The sequence below is a fragment of the Penicillium odoratum genome (assembly GCF_028828045.1).
Source record: "Penicillium odoratum strain IBT 22623 chromosome Unknown utg000004l_segment0_segment0, whole genome shotgun sequence".
In the NCBI taxonomy this organism is placed as follows: domain Eukaryota; kingdom Fungi; phylum Ascomycota; class Eurotiomycetes; order Eurotiales; family Aspergillaceae; genus Penicillium; species Penicillium odoratum.
The window spans coordinates 907,954-928,265 of NW_026643146.1; the positions used below are offsets into that span (position 1 = coordinate 907,954).

Sequence of the window (20,312 nt, forward strand, 5' to 3'; positions counted from 1 at the left end):
ATATTTGTTTTTCGGTTCAGGATTATATTGGGGTGGAAGGGTTGTTAAAAGCACTAACGAAACAGACAGAACAAAACGTCCGAGATAAGAGGCATCTTAAATGCCGGTCTTTCACAGGAAAGATAGTAAAGATATACCAAAATGTAGCAAATCTACTCCAATTTACTTCAGACTCGTTCTTGTACATTATACATTCTACAGAGTAGAGAGAAGAGCATTTGGTATATGAGTCAGGGGCCAATGCCCATGAATTTATTGCATTCGTGAAATTTCTTCGTCATCATAGATCATAAAGTCATCACCATAGAGTAGCCCCATCCATTTAGCTTGATTATGTCACCCCCAGCACTAAAATCAATTCCCAGGTAAGCCTTAAGCTAAACGCTTCCTCCACTCCAGCCTCTCTGCCAAAATAATCCAGCTCAGCAGCCCCTCCGCACGAGCAATTCCTTTCAAACCATCCGCAACAAAACTGATCAAATGATCAAATTCACGCTTAAGGTTTTGCATCTGGAGATCATATGGCGAGTCTCTGAATGAGATCGTCAGAGTCTGTTCGTGGTCGATGCCGTCATCATCATCCTCGTCTGAATCGCTATCAAACGAATTGTCAATCCTTTTCCGCCGCGATGTACTCGGAATGAAGCGGGAGTCGGACATCCCATCTTCCGAAGCGGCAATCTCATATGCGTGAACGGCTTGTAAGTCTGCGAAATGGATGCACATGTCCAGCAGATCAATGATGACCTCGTGGATTGGAGACAGGTTCTCTGAGAGAAGACACTGATGTTCTAGAGAGGAGATATAGGACTGATGGGTGGCGATCATGGCATCCACGTCCTTGGTGTCGGAGAGGGTGGAGCGCAATGATTGATTTGCAGTTGATATGACAAAGTAGGTAAGGTGTGAGTAAAGGATGTCTAGGAACCAGAGGAGGTGATGATGGAGACCATGGACGAGGGTGTGGGCGCTATCACCCGTCGGAATGCGGGCATCTCGGATGCGTTGTCTGACGAGGGCATACTTCGCACGTCGGATCTGCATGAGAAAAGTGGCGATTTGCTGATATGACTGAATTGCGTCTTGGGTGATGATGTTTGCCATGGGCCACGGTAAGACGTAGTCTATTGATACTGACTCGAGTGTGTGGACGGATCGATTCTGTTCATGTTGTGAAGATCCTTCAGACCGCACAACTAGTCTCGACAAATCAATCTCGGGCATGACGCTAAACGCTGACCTGGTCACTTCGGTGAGCAAGAACTTGTCATCCCAGGCACGACCTCGGTCCATCAATTCAAAAATTTTGGTGTCGATTGCTCCAAGTATGCTCAGGTCCTTTCCCAGATATACGTATTCCAAAGCATCAAGAGCGTTCCATAGACTGCATTTTTCATCAAGTTCCGATCTTAGTAGTCCAGCACTGATAGAATAGTAGCGTTCGACCAGTTTGTCGAATGTCGACTCCACTAATGCGGAGAACGGAGGTGATATAAGGGAGGGTTCTAGTGATTGGTTGTGGTCAAATAGGGCCTCCGAGGTTTCAGAGGCCTCCGGCTGGTCTGGAAGCGCGTTCAGATGCTGTAAAAAGACCACGCTCTTTCCCGTAGTGAAGACTCTGTTGAGAGCGGGCTCTAGGAATCGAGGGATATTTTGTCTTTTATAACCCTCATCAAGCACATGCCAGTCATGCCACAGAGTTCGTAAATCTCCATTTTTGCGGTTCACACGCACGAAAAAAGCCGTGTCCAAGGGATCAACTTGTCCAGTCTCCATCCAAAGTTGAATGGATCGAGTATAGGTCTTGAAGCAGGAGAAGAAGAGCGCACTAAGCATTCTCGTTGCATGTTTGTCACTAAGGGCTTCTTGCATACAAACCGAATCGTAGAGCAAGTCGAGACAGCGCATTGGTTGCGCATGGTCATGGCTCAATATGGCAACAAGATCGGCCAGGACCAATAAAGAATGAGAATGCAGGCGGACATCATCCAGTAGCTGGAGAAGACTCACTGTCGAGCCAGGGGAGAGATAATGACATTCAATTCGAGAAAGGAGACTGTCAAACTCGAGCAGGCGTTCCTCAAGGCCTCGGTTAAAGGTCTGCATATAAGGTATTGCCTGCGATGTATGGGTGAACCGTCGAACGGCATCGATTTTAGCGCCAATATCGGTGAATGACTGCAGAAGTGAGGATAGAGCTTGTCTGGACGAATGGGCAAGCGTATAATTGCGATCCACTTCAATATCGTCATCCAGACGCCAAAAAATAGAGGTTGGCAGGCCCTGCAGCATGAAGATAGTTTCTCTAGCCAACTGCAATTCGGTAATTACTCGGGATGCATTTCCTTTCAGTCGAGTGAGTTGCTGATGATTTTCTGGTTTCCAAAACTGGACTTTTTCTATAGAGGCGATTAATTCTCTGTCCTCCCCTGGAACGAAGATCTCATCTGGTATGACGTAGTCCTGTTCTGAGAAACTGAGTGAACGAGGCAGAGCGCGAGGAAGCGATTCTTCGCTAGATACCGAAGCTAGGTCGTCATCCGATGAGTTTGCAGCAAAGTCCACCTGTTCCCATATGTCTTCCTCACTGAAAGCACCGCCGAGGTCCTTCAAGTCAGAGCTTGACAGTGATTCCACAGCTGGTGCCTGTATTGGTTTGGAAAGATTCTCCAGTTTGGACAATGCAGCCGGGCGATCAGATAGTTGCAAGAGCAAGCTCAGGATCTCTGGGGTATATGAACTGCGATGGCCCTCTAATTCGGCAAGGCGGCCCCGCAGAGCCTCAGCCAGGTCATCTCGATTCACGACTGTGAACTTCTCCTGGAGACCTTCAAGCTGGCGTGCCACCGCAAATTGATCGGTAAGGCCATGCCCGCTAGGGCGTAGAGATCCCTCCACACGGCGCTTGAGATTCAAGACGCGGGTAGAATCCTAGTGGTAATGAGCGCCAAGTCCCGGCAAGAAAACAAATGAGTACATGTACTTACCTTTTGCTCGGGAACTTCGACGACAGCAGTTATCAGCTCATCTATCAGGGATCCCAAGGCTGCAAGAGCCATGATGGATCCTTGACACCAGATCTAACCCCACGAATCGTGGATAAGAGGTGGATAAAAAGATTAAAGATGGTTAAAAATGGACGCGCGGAAAGCCAACTGGATGACGCGGCGGGACCTAAACCTGAAGGAGTAAAGTGGCTCCGGAGTTCCTTCACATACAATGTTTCTTCCCCCCCCCTTTCGCCATCTTATCAACCACTACCCATCATGGCGATCGCACGTCCGATTCGCATGTTAGGCGCTGCTTGCGTTTTACTAACTCTATTTCTTATTTTCAATCTACATCAGTCCTCTGACCAACCTTCTTCCAAATTGGTCAATGGCATGACCCGGGATCCCCTTCTAGACCGTGAGTCTCTCGCCACTCCCCCTCGTCCCATCTATCCTCCCAACGGGGTTACTGACTTACGATATAGCCACGGGTGAACCGGAAGGGGTCTTATGGCGAGCCGATGAGCATGATTATTCTCCCGATAGCCAAAACTCGGCGCGCACCAATGCCGCCCTGATCACCCTGGTGCGCAATGAGGAACTTCACGACCTCCTCAAGACCATGCACGATCTCGAGCGCACCTGGAACAACAAGTTTAACTATCCCTATATCTTCTTCAACGATGTTCCTTTCTCCGAGGAATTCAAGGAGAAGACCAAGGCCGCCACCAAAGCCCATGTCCAATATGGTTCGCTCCCCCCAATTTTTCCTTGTAATCTGACCTCTTGACTCCGGAACCCATCTAACCGTCTGGTATACAGAATTGGTACCTAGGGAGCACTGGGAGGTTCCTAGCTGGATCAACATGGATCTCTTCCGCGAATCCGCCCAGCTGCTCGAAGAGCAAAACATCCAGTACGCGTCGAAGATTTCCTACCACCAGATGTGTCGCTGGAACAGCGGCATGTTCTACAAGCACCCGGCCCTCGAGAAATACCGCTACTACTGGCGCATCGAGCCCAAGGTCCAGTTCTTCTGCGATGTTGACTATGACGTCTTCCGATACATGGAGGACCGCAACAAAACCTATGGGTTCACCATCAACCTCTATGACGCACCCCAGACTATCGCGACTCTCTGGCCCCAGACCAAGAAGTTCCTGGCGGCCAACCCGTCTTATCTAAACGAAAACAACATGATGGATTGGATCACTGATGACCAGGCCCGCCCCGAGCACAATGAGAAAGCGAACGGCTACTCGACCTGTCACTTCTGGTCCAACTTCGAGATTGGTGACTTAGATTTCTTCCGTGGTGAGAAGTACGAGGCCTACTTCCAGCACCTCGACCGCGCAGGTGGCTTCTTTTACGAGCGCTGGGGTGATGCGCCCGTCCACTCGCTTGGTATCGGTCTGTTCGCCGACTCGAACAATGTACACTGGTACGTGTTGCCTTCAGCCCATCACCTCCATTTAAGCATTCAACTCACTATAAATTTAGGTTCCGTGATATCGGATACAACCATATCCCCTACTACAACTGCCCCAATTCGCCCAAGTGCTCCGGATGCAAAGCCGGCCAGTTCTTCGGGGGCGCCGACTGGCTGTCCAAGGAAGACTGCCGTCCGTCCTACTTCAAGCACGTTGGAACACACTAAGTGACAACCCCAGACGGTGGTCTATGTTTGAGAAGCTGTCACTTTGATGACTTGATAACCTTGCATTATCTTTCGCATACCTGATGAGTTTATTTTCGCGACCATTCGTGATTTGGGTACCTGGCGTTTTGAGCGGACACATACCTATTGATGAAACATTGTGCCCTTTCCCATTTGGTTTCATTTTTTTCCTTTTTCACGCCCAGGGTTCGTTTTTCTCCGTTGCCCCTTCATAAACATGTTCTGGAGGATGTTGTCTCCTGTTGAGAGTTGAAGCCGGTCCGGCCTTCTTTGTACTTATATTGATTGCACATTGCCAAATTTCCTTAGATGTGGATGAATTTTCTATTTGGGCTTTATAGCCTAGTGTCAGTCATTGTCTGTTTCGTATGAAAGATATATGCCTGCTGAAACGCAGAATAGATATGGTTCAATGGACCCGAGAGCCTTGTATAGGATAATCCGTATCAACGTCTACGAGAATCCTAGCCTAGCAACACAAGGAAGTGAGGAAACACGACAAAGATGAATTAAGCACCAATCGGTACACAAGACCCTTTTCCAAACAACGGCACTAGCAACACAGGAAATCTCTAAAGTATGTATACAGCTTTCAATCTTCTACCCGATCAGCGTCCCAGCCAACGCGAACGGGTGCGCATGATCATAGCCATCGGTGGCACGGTGAAGGTTGTGTGGGTACGGTACGGAGTGAGAAAGAAAATTGATGAGGCGCGGGAGGGTTCAGTGTAAGAACACAAGACAAAATTCAAGACGCTAATTTACTCCTCCTGGGGGAAGAGCTCTTCCCGAAGAGCAACACCGAGCTCCTGGCGGAGACCCTCAAGGGACTCGAGGTATTGCTTGTACTGGTCCTGGTTCTCGACCTTGGCCTTGATGCCTGTTAAAGTGGGTTAGTCATCAGATTGATACTATAGTGGGGATAGATTCGGGAATGCAATATTGCTTTTATATTGCAATTCGCCTTTGGAGGGTGGCGCATACCCTCGAAAACGCGGACAGCAGTGGGGTAGTCGTTGACACGGCGGGCGGCGTGAAGGGCTGCGGTGAGGACCTCAACGGAGGGAACGAGATCGTAAGCAAAGCAGTTGTTCAGGTTGCGCTAAACGAGAAGAACAAATTAGTGGTCATCTCTATGGATTCAGAAAGAAAGATCGATAGGAATTGGTGATCGGGCAAGATCGGCCAAATATCGCATCGATTCCGGGAGTTGTTAAATTCAGCCTTACCTGAAGCTCGAAAACATCCTGCACACCCTCGAACTCCTTCTCGAACCTGCAATTGAGACACATAGTCAGAAAATCCAGTTCTTATCAGAGATAGAATAGCATTAATACGGGTCAGGACAGCGCTTGGAAGCGCTTACTCCCGACCCTATCCCCTCTTCTTTCTGAGGTCCACGGATGCTAATTGCAGGCGAGACATATCGTACCGTGCAGAGAACTCCTCGTATGTCTCATCCTCGTGGCCGGAGGAGAGCTTAGCGGTGGTGCCGAAAGTGCGGGCGCGGGCGGCCATGGTGATGGGGGTCTGCACCCGGGAGCGGACCAGAGGAACGCGGACGAAGTTGGCAGGGCGGACGGCGCGGGTCGCGATACGGAAGATGGACAAAGACGACATGGCGGGTCGGTAGGTTGGACCGGAGTCAATTGGAGGGAGGTGGTGAGGGGAGAGTGGATGGAGACGGGGAAGGGAGGAGGAAGTTGTCGTGTACCCAGCTGGATTTTGCGGGTGGTGTGGTGTCGATGCCTGAGGCGACCAAGCTGAGTCATCGCGCCGACATGGCCCGGGACGATGTGATCTCAAATCCTTGACTCTGATTGGTGGATCCATAGATGACAGCTTTAAGTGAGTGTCATATCCGCTACATGTTCATAAGAACGTAATTCAAGTAAGGTGGAGATTTACTTACTACCTAGGTATTTCTTTAACATAGGTGTATGCCTTAATAATCATGTTCTAGTTCAAATTGCATTATCCAATGAGTGAAATGCTAAGATATATTTTTTTAACGGAAAATGCAAAACAATTCCGGCAAAACTTGGAATGATTAACATGAGCTTGGAGCAGTCGACCCGTCCATGGCTTGGATACACCGCGGACCTTATTTTCTTTTCCTTACATCGGCCTTTGCCACCGAGATGAATAGACGCACCGCGATTCGGTACGTCGTGAACAATCCCGACTTGGCTAGCTGAGTAGAGGACTGTTATAATAGATGAATATATTTAAATTATGCAATACAATCGGGAACATATGTGTCAAAGATAAACTTATTACATAAGTTTTCATAAGCATTGCCATTCCAAAAATCATGCGCTGTTGGACTTTTGTACCGGGACAGGCCATTCAAGCGAACTGTGCAAGACATGACAACATTATAGTAAAGATAAAACGACCGTATGAATGTACGCCCGAGCGCCCCAAGCATATGCAAGAGATGAGAACACCAAATCCAAATAATGATAAGAAGGAGAACGTTCGAATTGGAACCCATAACATGAAACTGTCAGTTTACCCAAGAATTGAAAATCTCCAATAGTGGCCAATAAGGCTGCATGCAGATCAGTCTCCGTGCATCGAGAGGGTCTGTTTGTGAGCAGAATGGTATCAGGAACATAGTGCTAGCTAGTAAATTATTCATCGGTATTCGATTGATGGAAAAGTTCGTCGGTCGTGGATGTTCAGTTGGAACTCGAAGATTCCTTCCACGGTGGCAATGTACCTAGAACTACTGTCAGAAACAATCAATAATACTGTCGTTAAAGGTAGACTCACAATGTTCTCCCATCAGCGCCCCACCCTAATCCAGCTGTTGCATCTGGCTCACCGGCGCCAGAGCCTTGGGGTAAGCTTCGGTCAGGCAGATCATTGATGATATTCCTGATCCAACGGGGCGAATGGGTCTGCTCAAAACCAAGAAAATGTTGGCGATTTCTCTGTTCTCGTTCAAAGGAGGAGCGGTTTTGTACCTCATTTGGTAATGGGCGTTGACGCCGAAGACGTTCCGCCGCAAGATTGGCTCTAATTTCGTAGTTAGAGCGACGGGAAGTATCATATCTTCGTTCTGTCGCGGTCTGAGGCCGATCGGTTCGCCGCGGGGTGGAGCTTGATCGCTGGGAACGAAGTCGAGCAAGAGCCTCCGAGGAAATGCCAAAGTCAAGCGTGGGGGAAAGCCCTAACGTGTCCGGTGTCCTTGGGCCCGAATCGTTCTCGTGATTCACAAGATCAGGATCAGCCCCTCTTGATGTGATGTCCGATTCTGCGGACAGGAGCTCGGATGGTGACGTTGTCCAGCTAAGAGTGAGGCTAGGCTGGGGATCGGGATTGGAGTTCTCCGTTTCGGAAGATCGACCTTCTTGCGACAAAACGATCGAGCTCTGCCGCCTAGCATGGTATGATCGCTCAGTGTGAGTATCCGTGCGCCTGGAATGACCCATGCGCGGTGGGGGTGGAGGGGGTGGAGGTGAGAGGAATAGTTCAGGATCGTTATCTCGAGCTATGTCAGAAGACTCATATGGATGTGGGGGTGAAGTAGGATGGGTGATTCGAGCGGTGCCATCTGTTGAGCCATAGTTTCGCGTGCGAGACGCATGATGTGGATGCAGGCTTGCTCTGGCTGGCCGCTCTGGCCGCTCTGTTAGTCCTTCTTCCAATCTTGAAGTCCACCGTGCAGTATTCAGGAATTCCATAATCAATCTTTCTCGCTCGGTGAGATCTTGTATCAGATTTTCGCGTAATGAGGAACGATCGGCATCTGCAGTTTCTCGCTCAGTGGTGGAATCGTCGCCATAAAGTCTCAGACGCGACGGGGGTGGAGGCAATACGATCAAATCATCCTCGTCCATCGACTGGTCATCTGATTCTTCTCCCAATGGCTCTAAATGAGCGCCCTGGAGCTGTGGGTCATCAAGACTTAAATTAAGAAGCTGCCGTCGAAGGAACAACTGGCGGACATCTGCGATTCCAGCTCGGCCATGGCCTTCAAGCCATACCAGTAGGTCCCACGGTTCGGGGGAAAAGGTCATGCAGCGTACAGCACCTCCCTCAGCGCAGGGTCTGGAAGCCATAAACTGGTATAAAATCGGATTCTCATCAGACTGAGTGCTGCCCGAAGTCTGGCGAATTACCTCCACATCAATCACTGTGATGACCCCCGATTGTGAACCGATGGCACACAGGTGGCTTGATGGTGAAAAGGCAATGGTAAAACAGCAAGCGTCATCAGGACGCGTGCCGATTTCTATCTCAATGCACTGCAGCATTTCCCATTCCCAGCCCGCGAGTTTGCCACCTGCTTCCGTAGTTGCAGTTGATCCCCAGTCACGCAAAATCCGATAGAAATAGACCCTGTTCTCATCACCCACTGCTGCCAGAATGGTCTGATCTGGGGAGATAGTCGTATAGTTCATACAAGTTGAATGTTGGAGAATCTTGAGAACTTTTGATCGGGTCAAGGAGTAGACAGTCACAGTATGATCGTTGTTACTATAGATGTGGTTAGCTATATATGCGAATTTGAGCTAGCTTTTGAAGAATGGTACCTGAGAACCATCACATCTTCGTGTGAAGTGCCTTCGCCGTTGCTGGGGAAGCGATGAATTGTCACCGAATTAACAATAGTGCCTCCGAATTTGTGTAGGATGAGTTCTGGTGGTGATCGTCTCCCCGGACGATGTGCCGAGGCACTGCCAAAGGTTCCCGGCGAGGGGAGCCGAGACGGCGGCTCTAGGTCCAGCGGAAGCGCACTATCCACATCAGCGGGGCGGGATGAAAATGTCTCATCATGAACCTGCAGACCCCTTTCATCGATCCTGATGTAAGCGCATTCGCCGTTGTCAGGCCCACCCACCGCGATCCACCCGTAGCCAGCCGCCAAGCATCGCGGCTCGAACGGAATGACGGCTATGCTCTCCCGCTTTTGCGCCGCAATGTGGATTGCGACGATAATCCGATCGACGACGACATATATGCGATCCGGATCGGCCGTACTGATGTAGTGGCGGAGCTGGAGGTGGCTGTGGCGTTGCGATCTTGTCAGGTCAAGAACTCCGATATACAGGTCAGGGGGCGGATTTAGGGGATGCATACAAGTTGGGAATCTTTATTGGGAAGAACCGGCGTTTATTCGGAAGTATGAGTGACTCCGTGGGGCGATGTCTAAGATCGAAAGTGAGAAGGCCTGATCGACATGATACGGGGCTGAGAGCGTTGGAGGGGGTGTGGGACAAAGTACTCACAGGTCCGAGTCCGAGGTCATGGTGAGCAGCTACGCCCTCGGCAACATTGTCCGATATAAAAATTGGCAAGTACTGAGAGCTTCACCAGACCCGATCGAGAGCTTTGAAGTGCACTAACGGAGCTGAATTTGAGGATAAGTAGTTAGCATGCGCTTTCAAACTGATGACGTAAGACTTGGGTGGAGCTAAAAGCCGGGGAGCGAATGCGGTTGTACCGTAGTATGCGTAGTATGATAAGGAGGCAATTTGTAAATGGAATTTTCAAATTGCCGGATTCATACAGGAGATTGCTCAGGTGTACCTGGAGGGATCAGATATCATAAGAAAATATACAAAATAAGAGGAATAAGAAAACAAGCTCGAATAGATCACAGTGGCAATACTGTAGGTCGGAGGTTTCTTTGTCGAGGGTAGTAGATATAAAAGAAAAAAGAATGATGGGGCGAAAGACCGGGGAAGATATTTATTGTGAGAAGTTTAATAAATTATAAATGATAGCAGATCTACCTATACCCCCTTGAGATCCATATGGCCTCCATACATCAGTTTATTTCAGTCGGAGATGTTTCATGCCGCCACGATCGATATCCGACCATCGTCTGCTTCGCAATCAAGGGTTTAAAATGGTCACACGACACCGCCTAGTTGAACTCAACAACATAACAAGGTGGCAACACAGACATATCAAACAGACCGGATATCACGGAGAGCCGAGGCAGTTGACTTAAAATAAGCAGGGCAAAGTGAATACCTAAATAAAGCTCTTTTCAGTGAGTGTAGCAGTTTTTCTATCCTAAATCATGATAGTGGCATAGGATGTAGGGTTTGAAAGTTGTCCGATGGAACAAAAGAAGTATGAAGGAATGAACCAGATTATAAGTGGAGAGTCAATGGTGAAAAAGCTTGGAAACATTGAAATAGTTTAACGTGTTTCAAGCATGAAGACCAGTATAAATAACCTAGATCAACTCTATACCATCGTCACCGGGAAACTAACTCGGCAAAACTCGGGCGGTAACGGAAGATAGACGGCCCGATCGAAGGTCGCCGGACACCCGGATTTCCATAAGCTTCCAATCCCGTAAAATCTTTCTTTCTGCTTCTACAATCCTTTCCCATCTTCATCCTCCCCTTTTATACCTCTTCATCACTCCGCGATTGATTCGTTCGAGTGTTTCTACCTTTTCTGTTTTTTGTATCACTTAATTTAATTCACAATGCTTCCTTCTCGCATGTCTCGCGCGGTAAGTCTTGCTTTTCTCTTTCCTCTTCGCGACGGAAAAAAAGCCATCACGCGTCGCAACAACATTGACTAAACTTCATACACAGCTCCCGCGCGCTGCTTTCGCTCGCACCCCTACCTCCAGAGTTCCCGGCGCCGCTTTCCGGCGATGGAACTCCACCGAGGGTGGCGAGGAGAAGGTGAAGGGTTCCGTCATCGGTATTGATTTGGGTAAGTCACAACTACAGTCTTGAATATCATCCTTTAGAAAAAATGTCTAACATAATTAATGATAGGTACCACCAACTCCGCTGTTGCCATCATGGAGGGCAAGACCCCTAAGATTATTGAGAACGCTGAGGGTATGTAAAAATTTTTCCCCCTTGGAGTGATCGGCAGCGCATCGGAAATCTGGCCCGAAAGGCTGCTAATTGTCGATTGCAATTGTGAAACTCCAATAACTAACACGTCTTTTCTACAGGTGCCCGTACCACTCCTTCCGTTGTCGGCTTCGCCCAGGATGGCGAGCGTCTTGTCGGTGTTGCCGCCAAGCGTCAGGCCGTTGTTAACCCCGAGAACACTCTTTTCGCTACCAAGCGTCTCATTGGTCGCAAGTTCACCGATGCTGAGGTTCAGCGTGATATTAAGGAGGTCCCCTACAAGATTGTCCAGCACACCAACGGTGATGCTTGGCTCGAGGCCCGTGGCCAGAAGTACTCTCCCTCGCAGATTGGTGGTTTCGTCCTTAACAAGATGAAGGACACCGCTGAGGCTTACCTCGGCAAGCCCGTTAAGAACGCCGTTGTCACTGTTCCCGCATACTTCAACGACTCCCAGCGTCAGGCTACTAAGGATGCCGGTCAGATCGCCGGTCTGAACGTTCTCCGTGTCGTTAACGAGCCCACCGCTGCTGCTCTTGCCTACGGTCTTGAGAAGGAGGCCGACCGCGTTGTCGCTGTCTACGATCTTGGTGGTGGTACCTTCGATATCTCCGTCCTGGAGATCCAGAAGGGTGTCTTCGAGGTCAAGTCCACCAACGGTGACACTCACCTTGGTGGTGAGGACTTCGATATCCACCTCGTCCGCAACATTGTCGAGAACTTCAAGAAGGAGTCCGGTGTCGATCTCTCTGGTGACCGCATGGCCATCCAGCGTATCCGTGAGGCTGCCGAGAAGGCCAAGATTGAGCTGTCCTCTTCCCTCCAGACCGAGATCTCCCTGCCCTTCATCAGTGCCGGTGCCGGTGGTGCTCTCCACATCAACCAGAAGATGACCCGTGCCCAGCTCGAGTCTCTCGTTGACCCCCTTATCAGCCGTACCGTTGAGCCCGTCCGCAAGGCCCTCAAGGACTCCGGCCTCCAGTCCAGCGACATCCAGGATGTCATCCTGGTCGGTGGTATGAGCCGTATGCCCAAGGTTACCGAGTCCGTCAAGTCCATGTTCGGCCGTGAGCCCTCCAAGTCCGTCAACCCCGATGAGGCTGTCGCCATTGGTGCTGCCGTCCAGGGTGCCGTCCTGTCTGGTGAAGTTACCGACGTTCTGCTGCTCGATGTCACTCCCCTTTCTCTGGGTATCGAGACCCTCGGTGGTGTTTTCACCCGCCTGATCAACCGCAACACCACCATCCCTACCAAGAAGTCCCAGACTTTCTCCACCGCTGCTGACATGCAGACCGCTGTCGAGATCAAGGTCTTCCAGGGTGAGCGTGAGCTTGTCAAGGACAACAAGATGCTGGGTAACTTCCAGCTTGTTGGCATTCCTCCTGCCCACCGTGGTGTTCCCCAGATTGAGGTCGCCTTCGACATTGACGCTGACTCCATCGTCCACGTCCACGCCAAGGACAAGTCCACCAACAAGGACCAGTCTATCACCATTGCTTCCGGCTCCGGTCTCTCCGATGCCGAGATCCAGTCCATGGTTGAGGATGCCGAGAAGTACGGCGAGTCTGACAAGGAGCGCAAGGCCGCTATTGAGGCCGCCAACCGTGCCGACTCTGTCCTGAACGACACTGAGAAGGCCCTTAAGGACTTCGAGGACCGTCTCGACAAGACCGAGGCCGAGACCATCAAGGAGAAGATTGCCACTCTCCGTGAGTTCGTTGTCAAGAACCAGTCCGGCGAGGGCACCGCCACCGCCGAGGAGCTGAAGGCCAAGACCGACGAGCTCCAGACCGCTTCCCTGACTCTGTTCGACAAGATGCACAAGGCCAACAACGAGCAGCAGCAGCAGCCCCAGGGTGGTGAGCAGCAGGGTGAGAACAAGCAGTAAATACTGCGTCCACCTTTTAACGCTCCCACTTCTGGTCATTTGGCCCATGTATTTTTTCCTCTGTCTTCCTTATCATTTCCTGTTAGAGACTCCCTGATCTCTTTCTCTCGCATCTCCTTTCGCATCAACTGTACACATACTTCTCAATGTCCTTTTATCCCCCTTTCCTGTTCTGGTGTATCGGTGTTTGATTACCAACTTGTATGATCTATTTTCTTTTACTCTATTCTCATTTCTCCTATCTACCTCTGTTCCTGGCAGAGTATGCCGGGATTGTCTACCATTGTATTTAATGACATTACGGCAAAAGGGGGGCGGGCTACCAAAAAGGATGCAAGGCTTTAGCTTTCTGGGTGCATGTGACAATAGAAATCGGACCATTCTCCTCTCGCTTTACAATTGAATCCTGCTCAAGTACTGTAAGACTGGTTTTCCAGAAAAGCACGATTGGGAAGGCTTGTGGTTCTCAGTGCGCCACGATGCTCTCCCCAAATTTATCCCACCCAATAAGACAATCAAGGCTGTCTCCCTGCAAGCCTGCCTCTAGTCCCCCTAACCAAAGTACCATTTCTCCATGCTGAAGCCCAAGGCCAAGATTCTAGAGAAATGATAGGTCGGAAAAGCTCCCCTACTGTATGCAGCTTGACGTTTGCGATTCCCGGGTTGGTCATCCGCCCATTAGCTCGAAATTATTGAAGTCCAATCTATTTGAGTCTCGACCTGGGGAAGAAAAATCAAAATCAAAATAAAAGCGAAATGAATAAAACATAAATTAATCTAATGACAGCCATCATTCGGATTAGAATTTAAATTTTTTTACCATTAAAGCAAGTCAAAAGGCGAGTACATTGTAGATGGACCAATCGCCTCTAAAACCTCGATTCCTTGCATGAAACGGCTGTAACGAGGAAGCTTTCCCAAATAGATGATAATCCCTGATTTACTTTACTTTTTCTTTTGACTTCGATTGTGTACTCTCGGGTGAGACAGCCGTAACGTGGCGTCTGTCTTCAGTGTTTGACGATAGAAAGCTAGACATTATCAGACGGTGCTATACGCAACTAGGGGGGAAAGTCCAGGATGGTGGACAGCCTGGGGGGACTTGAGAAGGTCTAGAGCACTCGATGAAACGACAAAGTGTATATGCGTCATTCTGTATAAACAGGGATGTACACCGATTTGGGAAGTGATAGAGAGCAGAATTTCCTGCAGCGGGCAAATCATCGTTGTACACACCAGTTGGGCTATAATTTGAAGTGGGTCTATGTTTGTTGTCGAGTAGGTCATAATAAGTTCAAATGGATAAAGCCTGAAAGCCTGAAAATTTCCGCCATTTGACTTCCATTCGTCGATCACTATGAGACCATCCGCCTTAGTGTGCCCCTAGTGCTGTGTATGATTCTTTTTTCCCCACTTGGTAATCGATTCCACTTTTTCTTTTCTTTTTCTCATCTGTAGCCCTGGCGTCCCCCAACACGAAAATCATCCGAGCTAAAACCAAAACTGACTAAAAGCAGACTAAGCGCAGACTAAGAACCCGGACTAATTTTTTATTTGTTTTTATGTTTTTATAAAACCTGGTCACTTGACCCAATCTGTACTCCGTACTCCTGTAATGGATCTCATAGATCCATAGGATACAGGGGGCCAGTAGCGCTGAGCGGGGACCAGCTAGCACTTGGTGGAGCAAAGCAATTTCCCATTGAAATGGATCACCTCAGTTTCATCGCCTATTCGCCTGTGATTGTGAATGTGCCCTTACCGCATGAAATCCAAAACGATCCTCTTTTCCCCCCTTTTTAGACTTTGGAACTTTTAGCATCAGAGCTAAGGTTAAGAGAGGGGCTTGAAAAGACTGGAACACATATTACAGGAATCAATAGATTGGATGCCACACAGACAATAAATCCATAACGGAGTACCGGAGACAGGACATGAGGGGGGGTGGTTTTACGAAGTACTTATGTTTCCCCTTGTACGGAGTACATAACCGTGTAACCCAATTCCCCCAGGTGCCCCCTTTTTGTGGGTAATTTGTAGTTTGTAATTTGTATTTGTATTGATTCCAAGGTTCTGGGTTTGTTTTTCTGTTTTTTATTTCTATTTCCAGCAGCTTCGATGTGGTCCCATGGAACCACAAAGGGAGTTCTTTTCCCCCTGTTACATAATTGATCTTCCCCAATGACGATTGGTCTTGGCACTTTTTATGGTAGATCTGTGCTTTGCTATTGGTCATGCTCGGAAAGATTTGTACCTGCTTATATTCATAGGAATTGAAATTGCAATCAACTCTGGAGCCGCTTACTTTTTCCCTTTCAATATTAACTTAGGGGGAGGTGATAGATCAATGTTCATTCTCCCTTGTCCCTTCTCCCTTCTCCCTATTCCACGGACCAATTCCGTAACCCTAAACGTAGTAAAAATAAATCAATCTACTTTGTGTTTATTGAATTCCCTCCCCTTTTTGCTGTTTACACATGTTGGGACTGTTCATCCCTGATACCGATGAAATGACTTAGCTGGACAGAATACAAGCTGGATTGCTCCTCCGTATGTTGTGGGTATAAAGTGGAGAATCAATCTGGGTCAGCTGACTTTTGTGTTTTATGTTTTCCTACTCTTCTACGTACACGGAGAGGAGTAAGTTCCCCCCGATAAAAGTAACTGTCTAGTATGAAGTACTTCGTATGTACTAGATCAATGTTAAAATAATTGGAATAGTAATTATAATAATAGTTCCCCCTTATATTAAAATAAGCTAAAGTGATTGTTGTGATTGATTACATCCACTAGCGCCGAGCCAATCCATGGAAAGCAAATGATTTGACCGCATTTCACCCAAACTGGTTTTTGCCCAAGATTCAATGTCTCGTCACATAGATCGCGCCCTTACTTGACCGTTACGGGAAATTTTGCATAACGGGGGTGCAGCCCAAGGGTCGCGCTAGTGGATGTCAATTTATTTCCAAATTTCTAATTTGTTGGTCTCGTTTTGGCTTGTTTGGGGTCTTTTTCTTCTACTGTAATGGATACTTTTGTCAATCATTTCCTAACCGTCGACCCATAGATCGGGACTGGGTCTTTTGCTATTTTTTTTCTTCTTTACCCACTCTGGGACTTCTTTTCCTTGAACCGTTTTTGTCATTGTTTTGCTTTTGCTTTTGCTTCTGCTTTTGTTTTTACTTTTACTTTTTGCTTTGCTTTTTGTTTCCCTTGTCATTTTTCCCCTACACCTTGGCCACTTTATGGTCTGAATAGCCGAAAATAACTTTAATTATCTCGACCTGAGATCGGCTCGGATCTCATTATGACTACTGCACCGCTGGTGCCTCACCCTGTCACTGACAGTGGTATCAATGGTGGTCCCGGACATATGCCCAACGGACTACCACGCTATCATCCCATCGCCATGAACCCAAACCCACCACACCCAGGAATGCCTCCACCGGACCAAATGGTCCAGAATCATCATTTTCGTCACTTTGCACCGCCGCTGATGCATGATCCTCATGCTGGTCCTCCACCAGTGCCACCAACCCCGGCACCGACTTCGTTGGAACAGATCGAACAACGTTTGCGCCAATTGGAACATGAGGAAATGAACCGGATGGCCACAAGGAGTCATATTTTGGCAGTGCGCAAGCGTGAAGATGAGGAGTTTCGCAGATTGACTGAGGGCGCGGAGATAGAGGAAGAGGTAAGTTCTATATATGTATCAAAGCAGCTGTCCAGATGGAATATATACTCATTTGACTCTATAGGATCTTCGACGACAGCGCAAGCGGATGAAGAGAGAGTCAATGGGCCTGGGATCTAATCATGCAGCGGACTCGCCGCCGTTGCGCCCCACACCACCACGTCGATTGTCTGAGACCAGCGCAGCTACTACCTTGGCGTTTTTCAAGCAACAGAGTCCGCCAGAGCCTCGTCAAGCTCCTCTCCCTGTATCACAGCCGCAGCAGGCACCTCCTATGCCCCCACCAGCTCATCTTCACCAACCCCATCAAACTCACCCCCATCCATCTCATCCATCCCATCCACCTCATACCCCCCACCCATCTCACCCGCCTCACCAACCTCACCAACATCATGCGCCTCCACCTCCCCAACCGCAGCATCACATTGTTCACCATGAGTCCATGAACGGCCCTGGATCCATCCGGCGCAAGCAGAAATACACCATCAAGAACGTCGAGGCATGGGGCGAGCGCCATGGCCGTCCAGCAGCCCACGACCCATCAGGCCGAGCCTTGTGGAAGCGACCCTCAGACGGCAGTTTGGTGTATCTCACCTGTCCAATCCAAGGATGCGGAAAATCAGACTTTGTCACCCTCCACGGCTTCATGTGCCACCTTACCAAAAAACACAAAGACCGCACCCTGGGCAGCCAATCGCGCGCCCTCGAACTCTGCGGCGTGGTCTTCGACCCCAACTCGCCTCTACCCCCAGCGACCACCCACCGGGGCTCAACAGAGAGCGGTACACCAATGGACCACGACGGCGAACAAGACGAGGATCTCGAGTCCGACCCAGAAGAAAGCGAGGACTCACCCGAATCCTACCGTGTGAAGACCGAAGGCTCCGAAAACCTCCTCTCAGAGGCCCACGACACCCCTGGTCCACACGATTTGTCTCCCGTTCCAGCCCCGAGAGCGATCAACGGTTCAGTCAAGCAATCCATCTCCTCCATAATCGACCGGACCCCCGAACCAGAGCCTAGAGAAGCTCTTGCGTCCCTCGCTCCGTCGGAACCCGGTTCCAAAAACCCTACTCCTGTGTTGGAGCAAATGGTGCCCGTGAAGCGAAAATTCGAATACTCGCCCGAGAAAGAGAACACAGAGCCGAAGGAGGGATCTGCGACTGAGTGATCTCGTCATTCTCTTTCTCCTCATCACTTATAATCTCATAATCCTATGGCGATGGAGCCATATAGCATCGATATGACAGACACATCACATTTGCATCAAATCATTAGCACTTGTTTTAATCGACTTTTGTCTATCATTTTCCCAATACCCTTTTGTCTTTGGGTGACCTGTTACTTATTCTTGTCTATGTCATCACCACATGATTGACTAACCTGTCTATAATTTGCATATTGAGCATTAATGATACATTGAGCATTGGTCTGAGGATCTACAAAATGCGAAGAAATTACCAGTATATACATTGTCCTATAGGAATACATCCATAATTCCATCGAAACATACATCCAGTCATGTACTGTACTCACTTCTCCCTAGCTAACAACAAATGCACCAGGTACCCCGTCCCCCCCCTCAAACCAGGAACAAGTACTTCATCCCTCACCCTCCAAACCCGAAACTCCCTCAACGTTTCCCTCAGCCAGGTCTCAAAGACCTCCGGCGCCCGCTGATGCTGCGCAACAATACAAACCGTCGGTCGACCCGCTTGCTCCTTACCCGGCTCATAAGCCGGCCGCAAACGACAGATCTCAGCACAGGTACGCACAAACGGCGTAACAAGGGCATCGTTATAGATACAATCACAAGAGAGAAGAAGATCGAAACCTCTATCTTCGCTTCCATGCGAATCATCAATACAATCCTTTAATAAACCGGGTTGATCGAGTTCCCAGTCTAATGTTGTGAAAGTGATATTCGACGTCCTAGGGGATGTCTTCGATACATGTCTCTTTTTACTAGTGCTTCCTTTTGACTTTCCCTTTGGCTTTGCGGAGTTGACAGATGCATTTTCCTCGATATTTGTGCGGAAGTATCGGCGCACGTACTCTTGGTCTGTGGCGATGTAGTGCTGGATTGAGGGTGCGAGGGTAAGGGGGAGCAGACCTGAGATACCGCAGCCTAGTTCAGCGACGACGGATTCTGGGGTGAGAATAGAGTTTGTCCAGAGGGGATTTGTGGGTGATGAGATCCATTCTGTGAAGGGGGGAGTGATTTTCCAAAGAACTAGACATTGTTAGTGCTGTACTGTCTGTAGAAATCCACTAGGTTGACTAGGTTTGAACACAAGAAGAGAAGTCAAAGAACATAGCCAATCAGACATCAGATCTTATCCAGAATAGAGGGATCAAATGTAAGTCCAGACCAACTGAAGCCGAAGCAAAGAGCGGAGCCTCGGCTCACCTTGGTTCCTGGCTTAAAACGACCAACTGCGGGGTGTCGAGTCCGTGCATAGGGATCGCAGATCAGAAAAAGACAAAACGAAAACCTACCGGCGCCCGTGGTGCCTCCAGACCGAGACGAGGAAAGTAATGACGGAGACTGGTGGATAGTATATTCATGATCATGGATCGAAATATCAATTGTGCTTGCGCGTGAATCCAAGAACCCCAGATTACCGGGGGTGATTTCTTGGCTGAAGAGCAGGAAGGATTCTAACCGTGTTCGGTATGTAAGTTACTGGAGAGCTCGGGAGCTTAAAAAAGTGAGTTCTTATTGGCTTACCCTCTTCCGGATCGATCACTTCTTCTCCGATGGATAGGAGTGTAGAAATTGACATTTTGGGTTTCAATAAATTATCTCCAAGTTCAAATGTGTCCCAGGTTGAAAGATCGAAAGGTAGATCACGTGGGATCTCAGATTCGAAATCTACATAGAACCATATAAAATCAGAATACCTAAATATCATAATCACCAAGAGGTTCAAGGTTTGTCAAAGGTTCCATACTTATTCGCTCCACATCGTGTTGGGCCGTCCCAACAGTTAGAAAGAGTAATTGATCTACGGAAAAGCTACTATATGGATAAAGAGGCTCTACTCCGTAGTTAGACGAGATCCATTGGATCTGTGAGATGTCCTTGCCATAGATCAATGACTTTCTACTTCAATGTAAGGCAATACTTGGAGTCAGTTGAATTAGTTAATTACGGAGTACTATTTATTGATTGACCAACTGCGTCATCCCTGAGATTGCGGGAAGCCCAGCCACG

At 48.7% G+C, this 20,312-nt stretch overlaps 7 protein-coding genes across 7 annotated transcripts; 3 read left to right on the plus strand and 4 right to left on the minus strand.

The window, feature by feature from the left end:
* Positions 1-372: 372 nt before the first annotated feature.
* N7520_004595 (uncharacterized protein) lies at positions 373-3,059 on the minus strand (the record flags this gene model as incomplete). The annotated part of the gene is made up of 2 exons (XM_057138529.1): positions 373-2,931; positions 2,988-3,059. 2 exons carry the CDS (start codon positions 3,057-3,059, stop codon positions 373-375), a joined length of 2,631 nt encoding a protein of 876 aa, XP_056996736.1.
* A 207-nt stretch (positions 3,060-3,266) lies between these two features.
* Positions 3,267-4,647, plus strand: N7520_004596 (glycosyltransferase family 15 protein; the record flags this gene model as incomplete). The annotated part of the gene is made up of 4 exons (XM_057138530.1): positions 3,267-3,408; positions 3,476-3,739; positions 3,813-4,431; positions 4,491-4,647. 4 exons carry the CDS (start codon positions 3,267-3,269, stop codon positions 4,645-4,647), a joined length of 1,182 nt encoding a protein of 393 aa, XP_056996737.1.
* A 782-nt stretch (positions 4,648-5,429) lies between these two features.
* N7520_004597 (cytochrome c oxidase subunit VI) lies at positions 5,430-6,501 on the minus strand (the record flags this gene model as incomplete). The annotated part of the gene is made up of 4 exons (XM_057138531.1): positions 5,430-5,548; positions 5,653-5,770; positions 5,898-5,943; positions 6,101-6,501. 4 exons carry the CDS (start codon positions 6,499-6,501, stop codon positions 5,430-5,432), a joined length of 684 nt encoding a protein of 227 aa, XP_056996738.1.
* Positions 6,502-7,308: 807 nt separating this feature from the next.
* On the minus strand, positions 7,309-9,928 carry N7520_004598 (uncharacterized protein; the record flags this gene model as incomplete). Its single annotated transcript, XM_057138532.1, has 5 exons — positions 7,309-7,393; positions 7,447-9,156; positions 9,213-9,686; positions 9,760-9,828; positions 9,909-9,928. 5 exons carry the CDS (start codon positions 9,926-9,928, stop codon positions 7,309-7,311), a joined length of 2,358 nt encoding a protein of 785 aa, XP_056996739.1.
* Positions 9,929-11,125: 1,197 nt separating this feature from the next.
* On the plus strand, positions 11,126-13,398 carry N7520_004599 (Hsp70 family protein; the record flags this gene model as incomplete). The annotated part of the gene is made up of 4 exons (XM_057138533.1): positions 11,126-11,152; positions 11,238-11,361; positions 11,427-11,492; positions 11,612-13,398. 4 exons carry the CDS (start codon positions 11,126-11,128, stop codon positions 13,396-13,398), a joined length of 2,004 nt encoding a protein of 667 aa, XP_056996740.1.
* Positions 13,399-16,705: 3,307 nt separating this feature from the next.
* N7520_004600 (uncharacterized protein) lies at positions 16,706-18,266 on the plus strand (the record flags this gene model as incomplete). Its single annotated transcript, XM_057138534.1, has 2 exons — positions 16,706-17,095; positions 17,160-18,266. The coding sequence occupies 2 exons, from the start codon at positions 16,706-16,708 to the stop codon at positions 18,264-18,266; spliced, it is 1,497 nt and encodes a 498-aa protein (XP_056996741.1).
* A 361-nt stretch (positions 18,267-18,627) lies between these two features.
* Positions 18,628-19,881, minus strand: N7520_004601 (S-adenosylmethionine-dependent methyltransferase; the record flags this gene model as incomplete). Its single annotated transcript, XM_057138535.1, has 3 exons — positions 18,628-19,328; positions 19,595-19,756; positions 19,827-19,881. The coding sequence occupies 3 exons, from the start codon at positions 19,879-19,881 to the stop codon at positions 18,628-18,630; spliced, it is 918 nt and encodes a 305-aa protein (XP_056996742.1).
* Between the last annotated feature and the right edge of the window lie 431 nt (positions 19,882-20,312).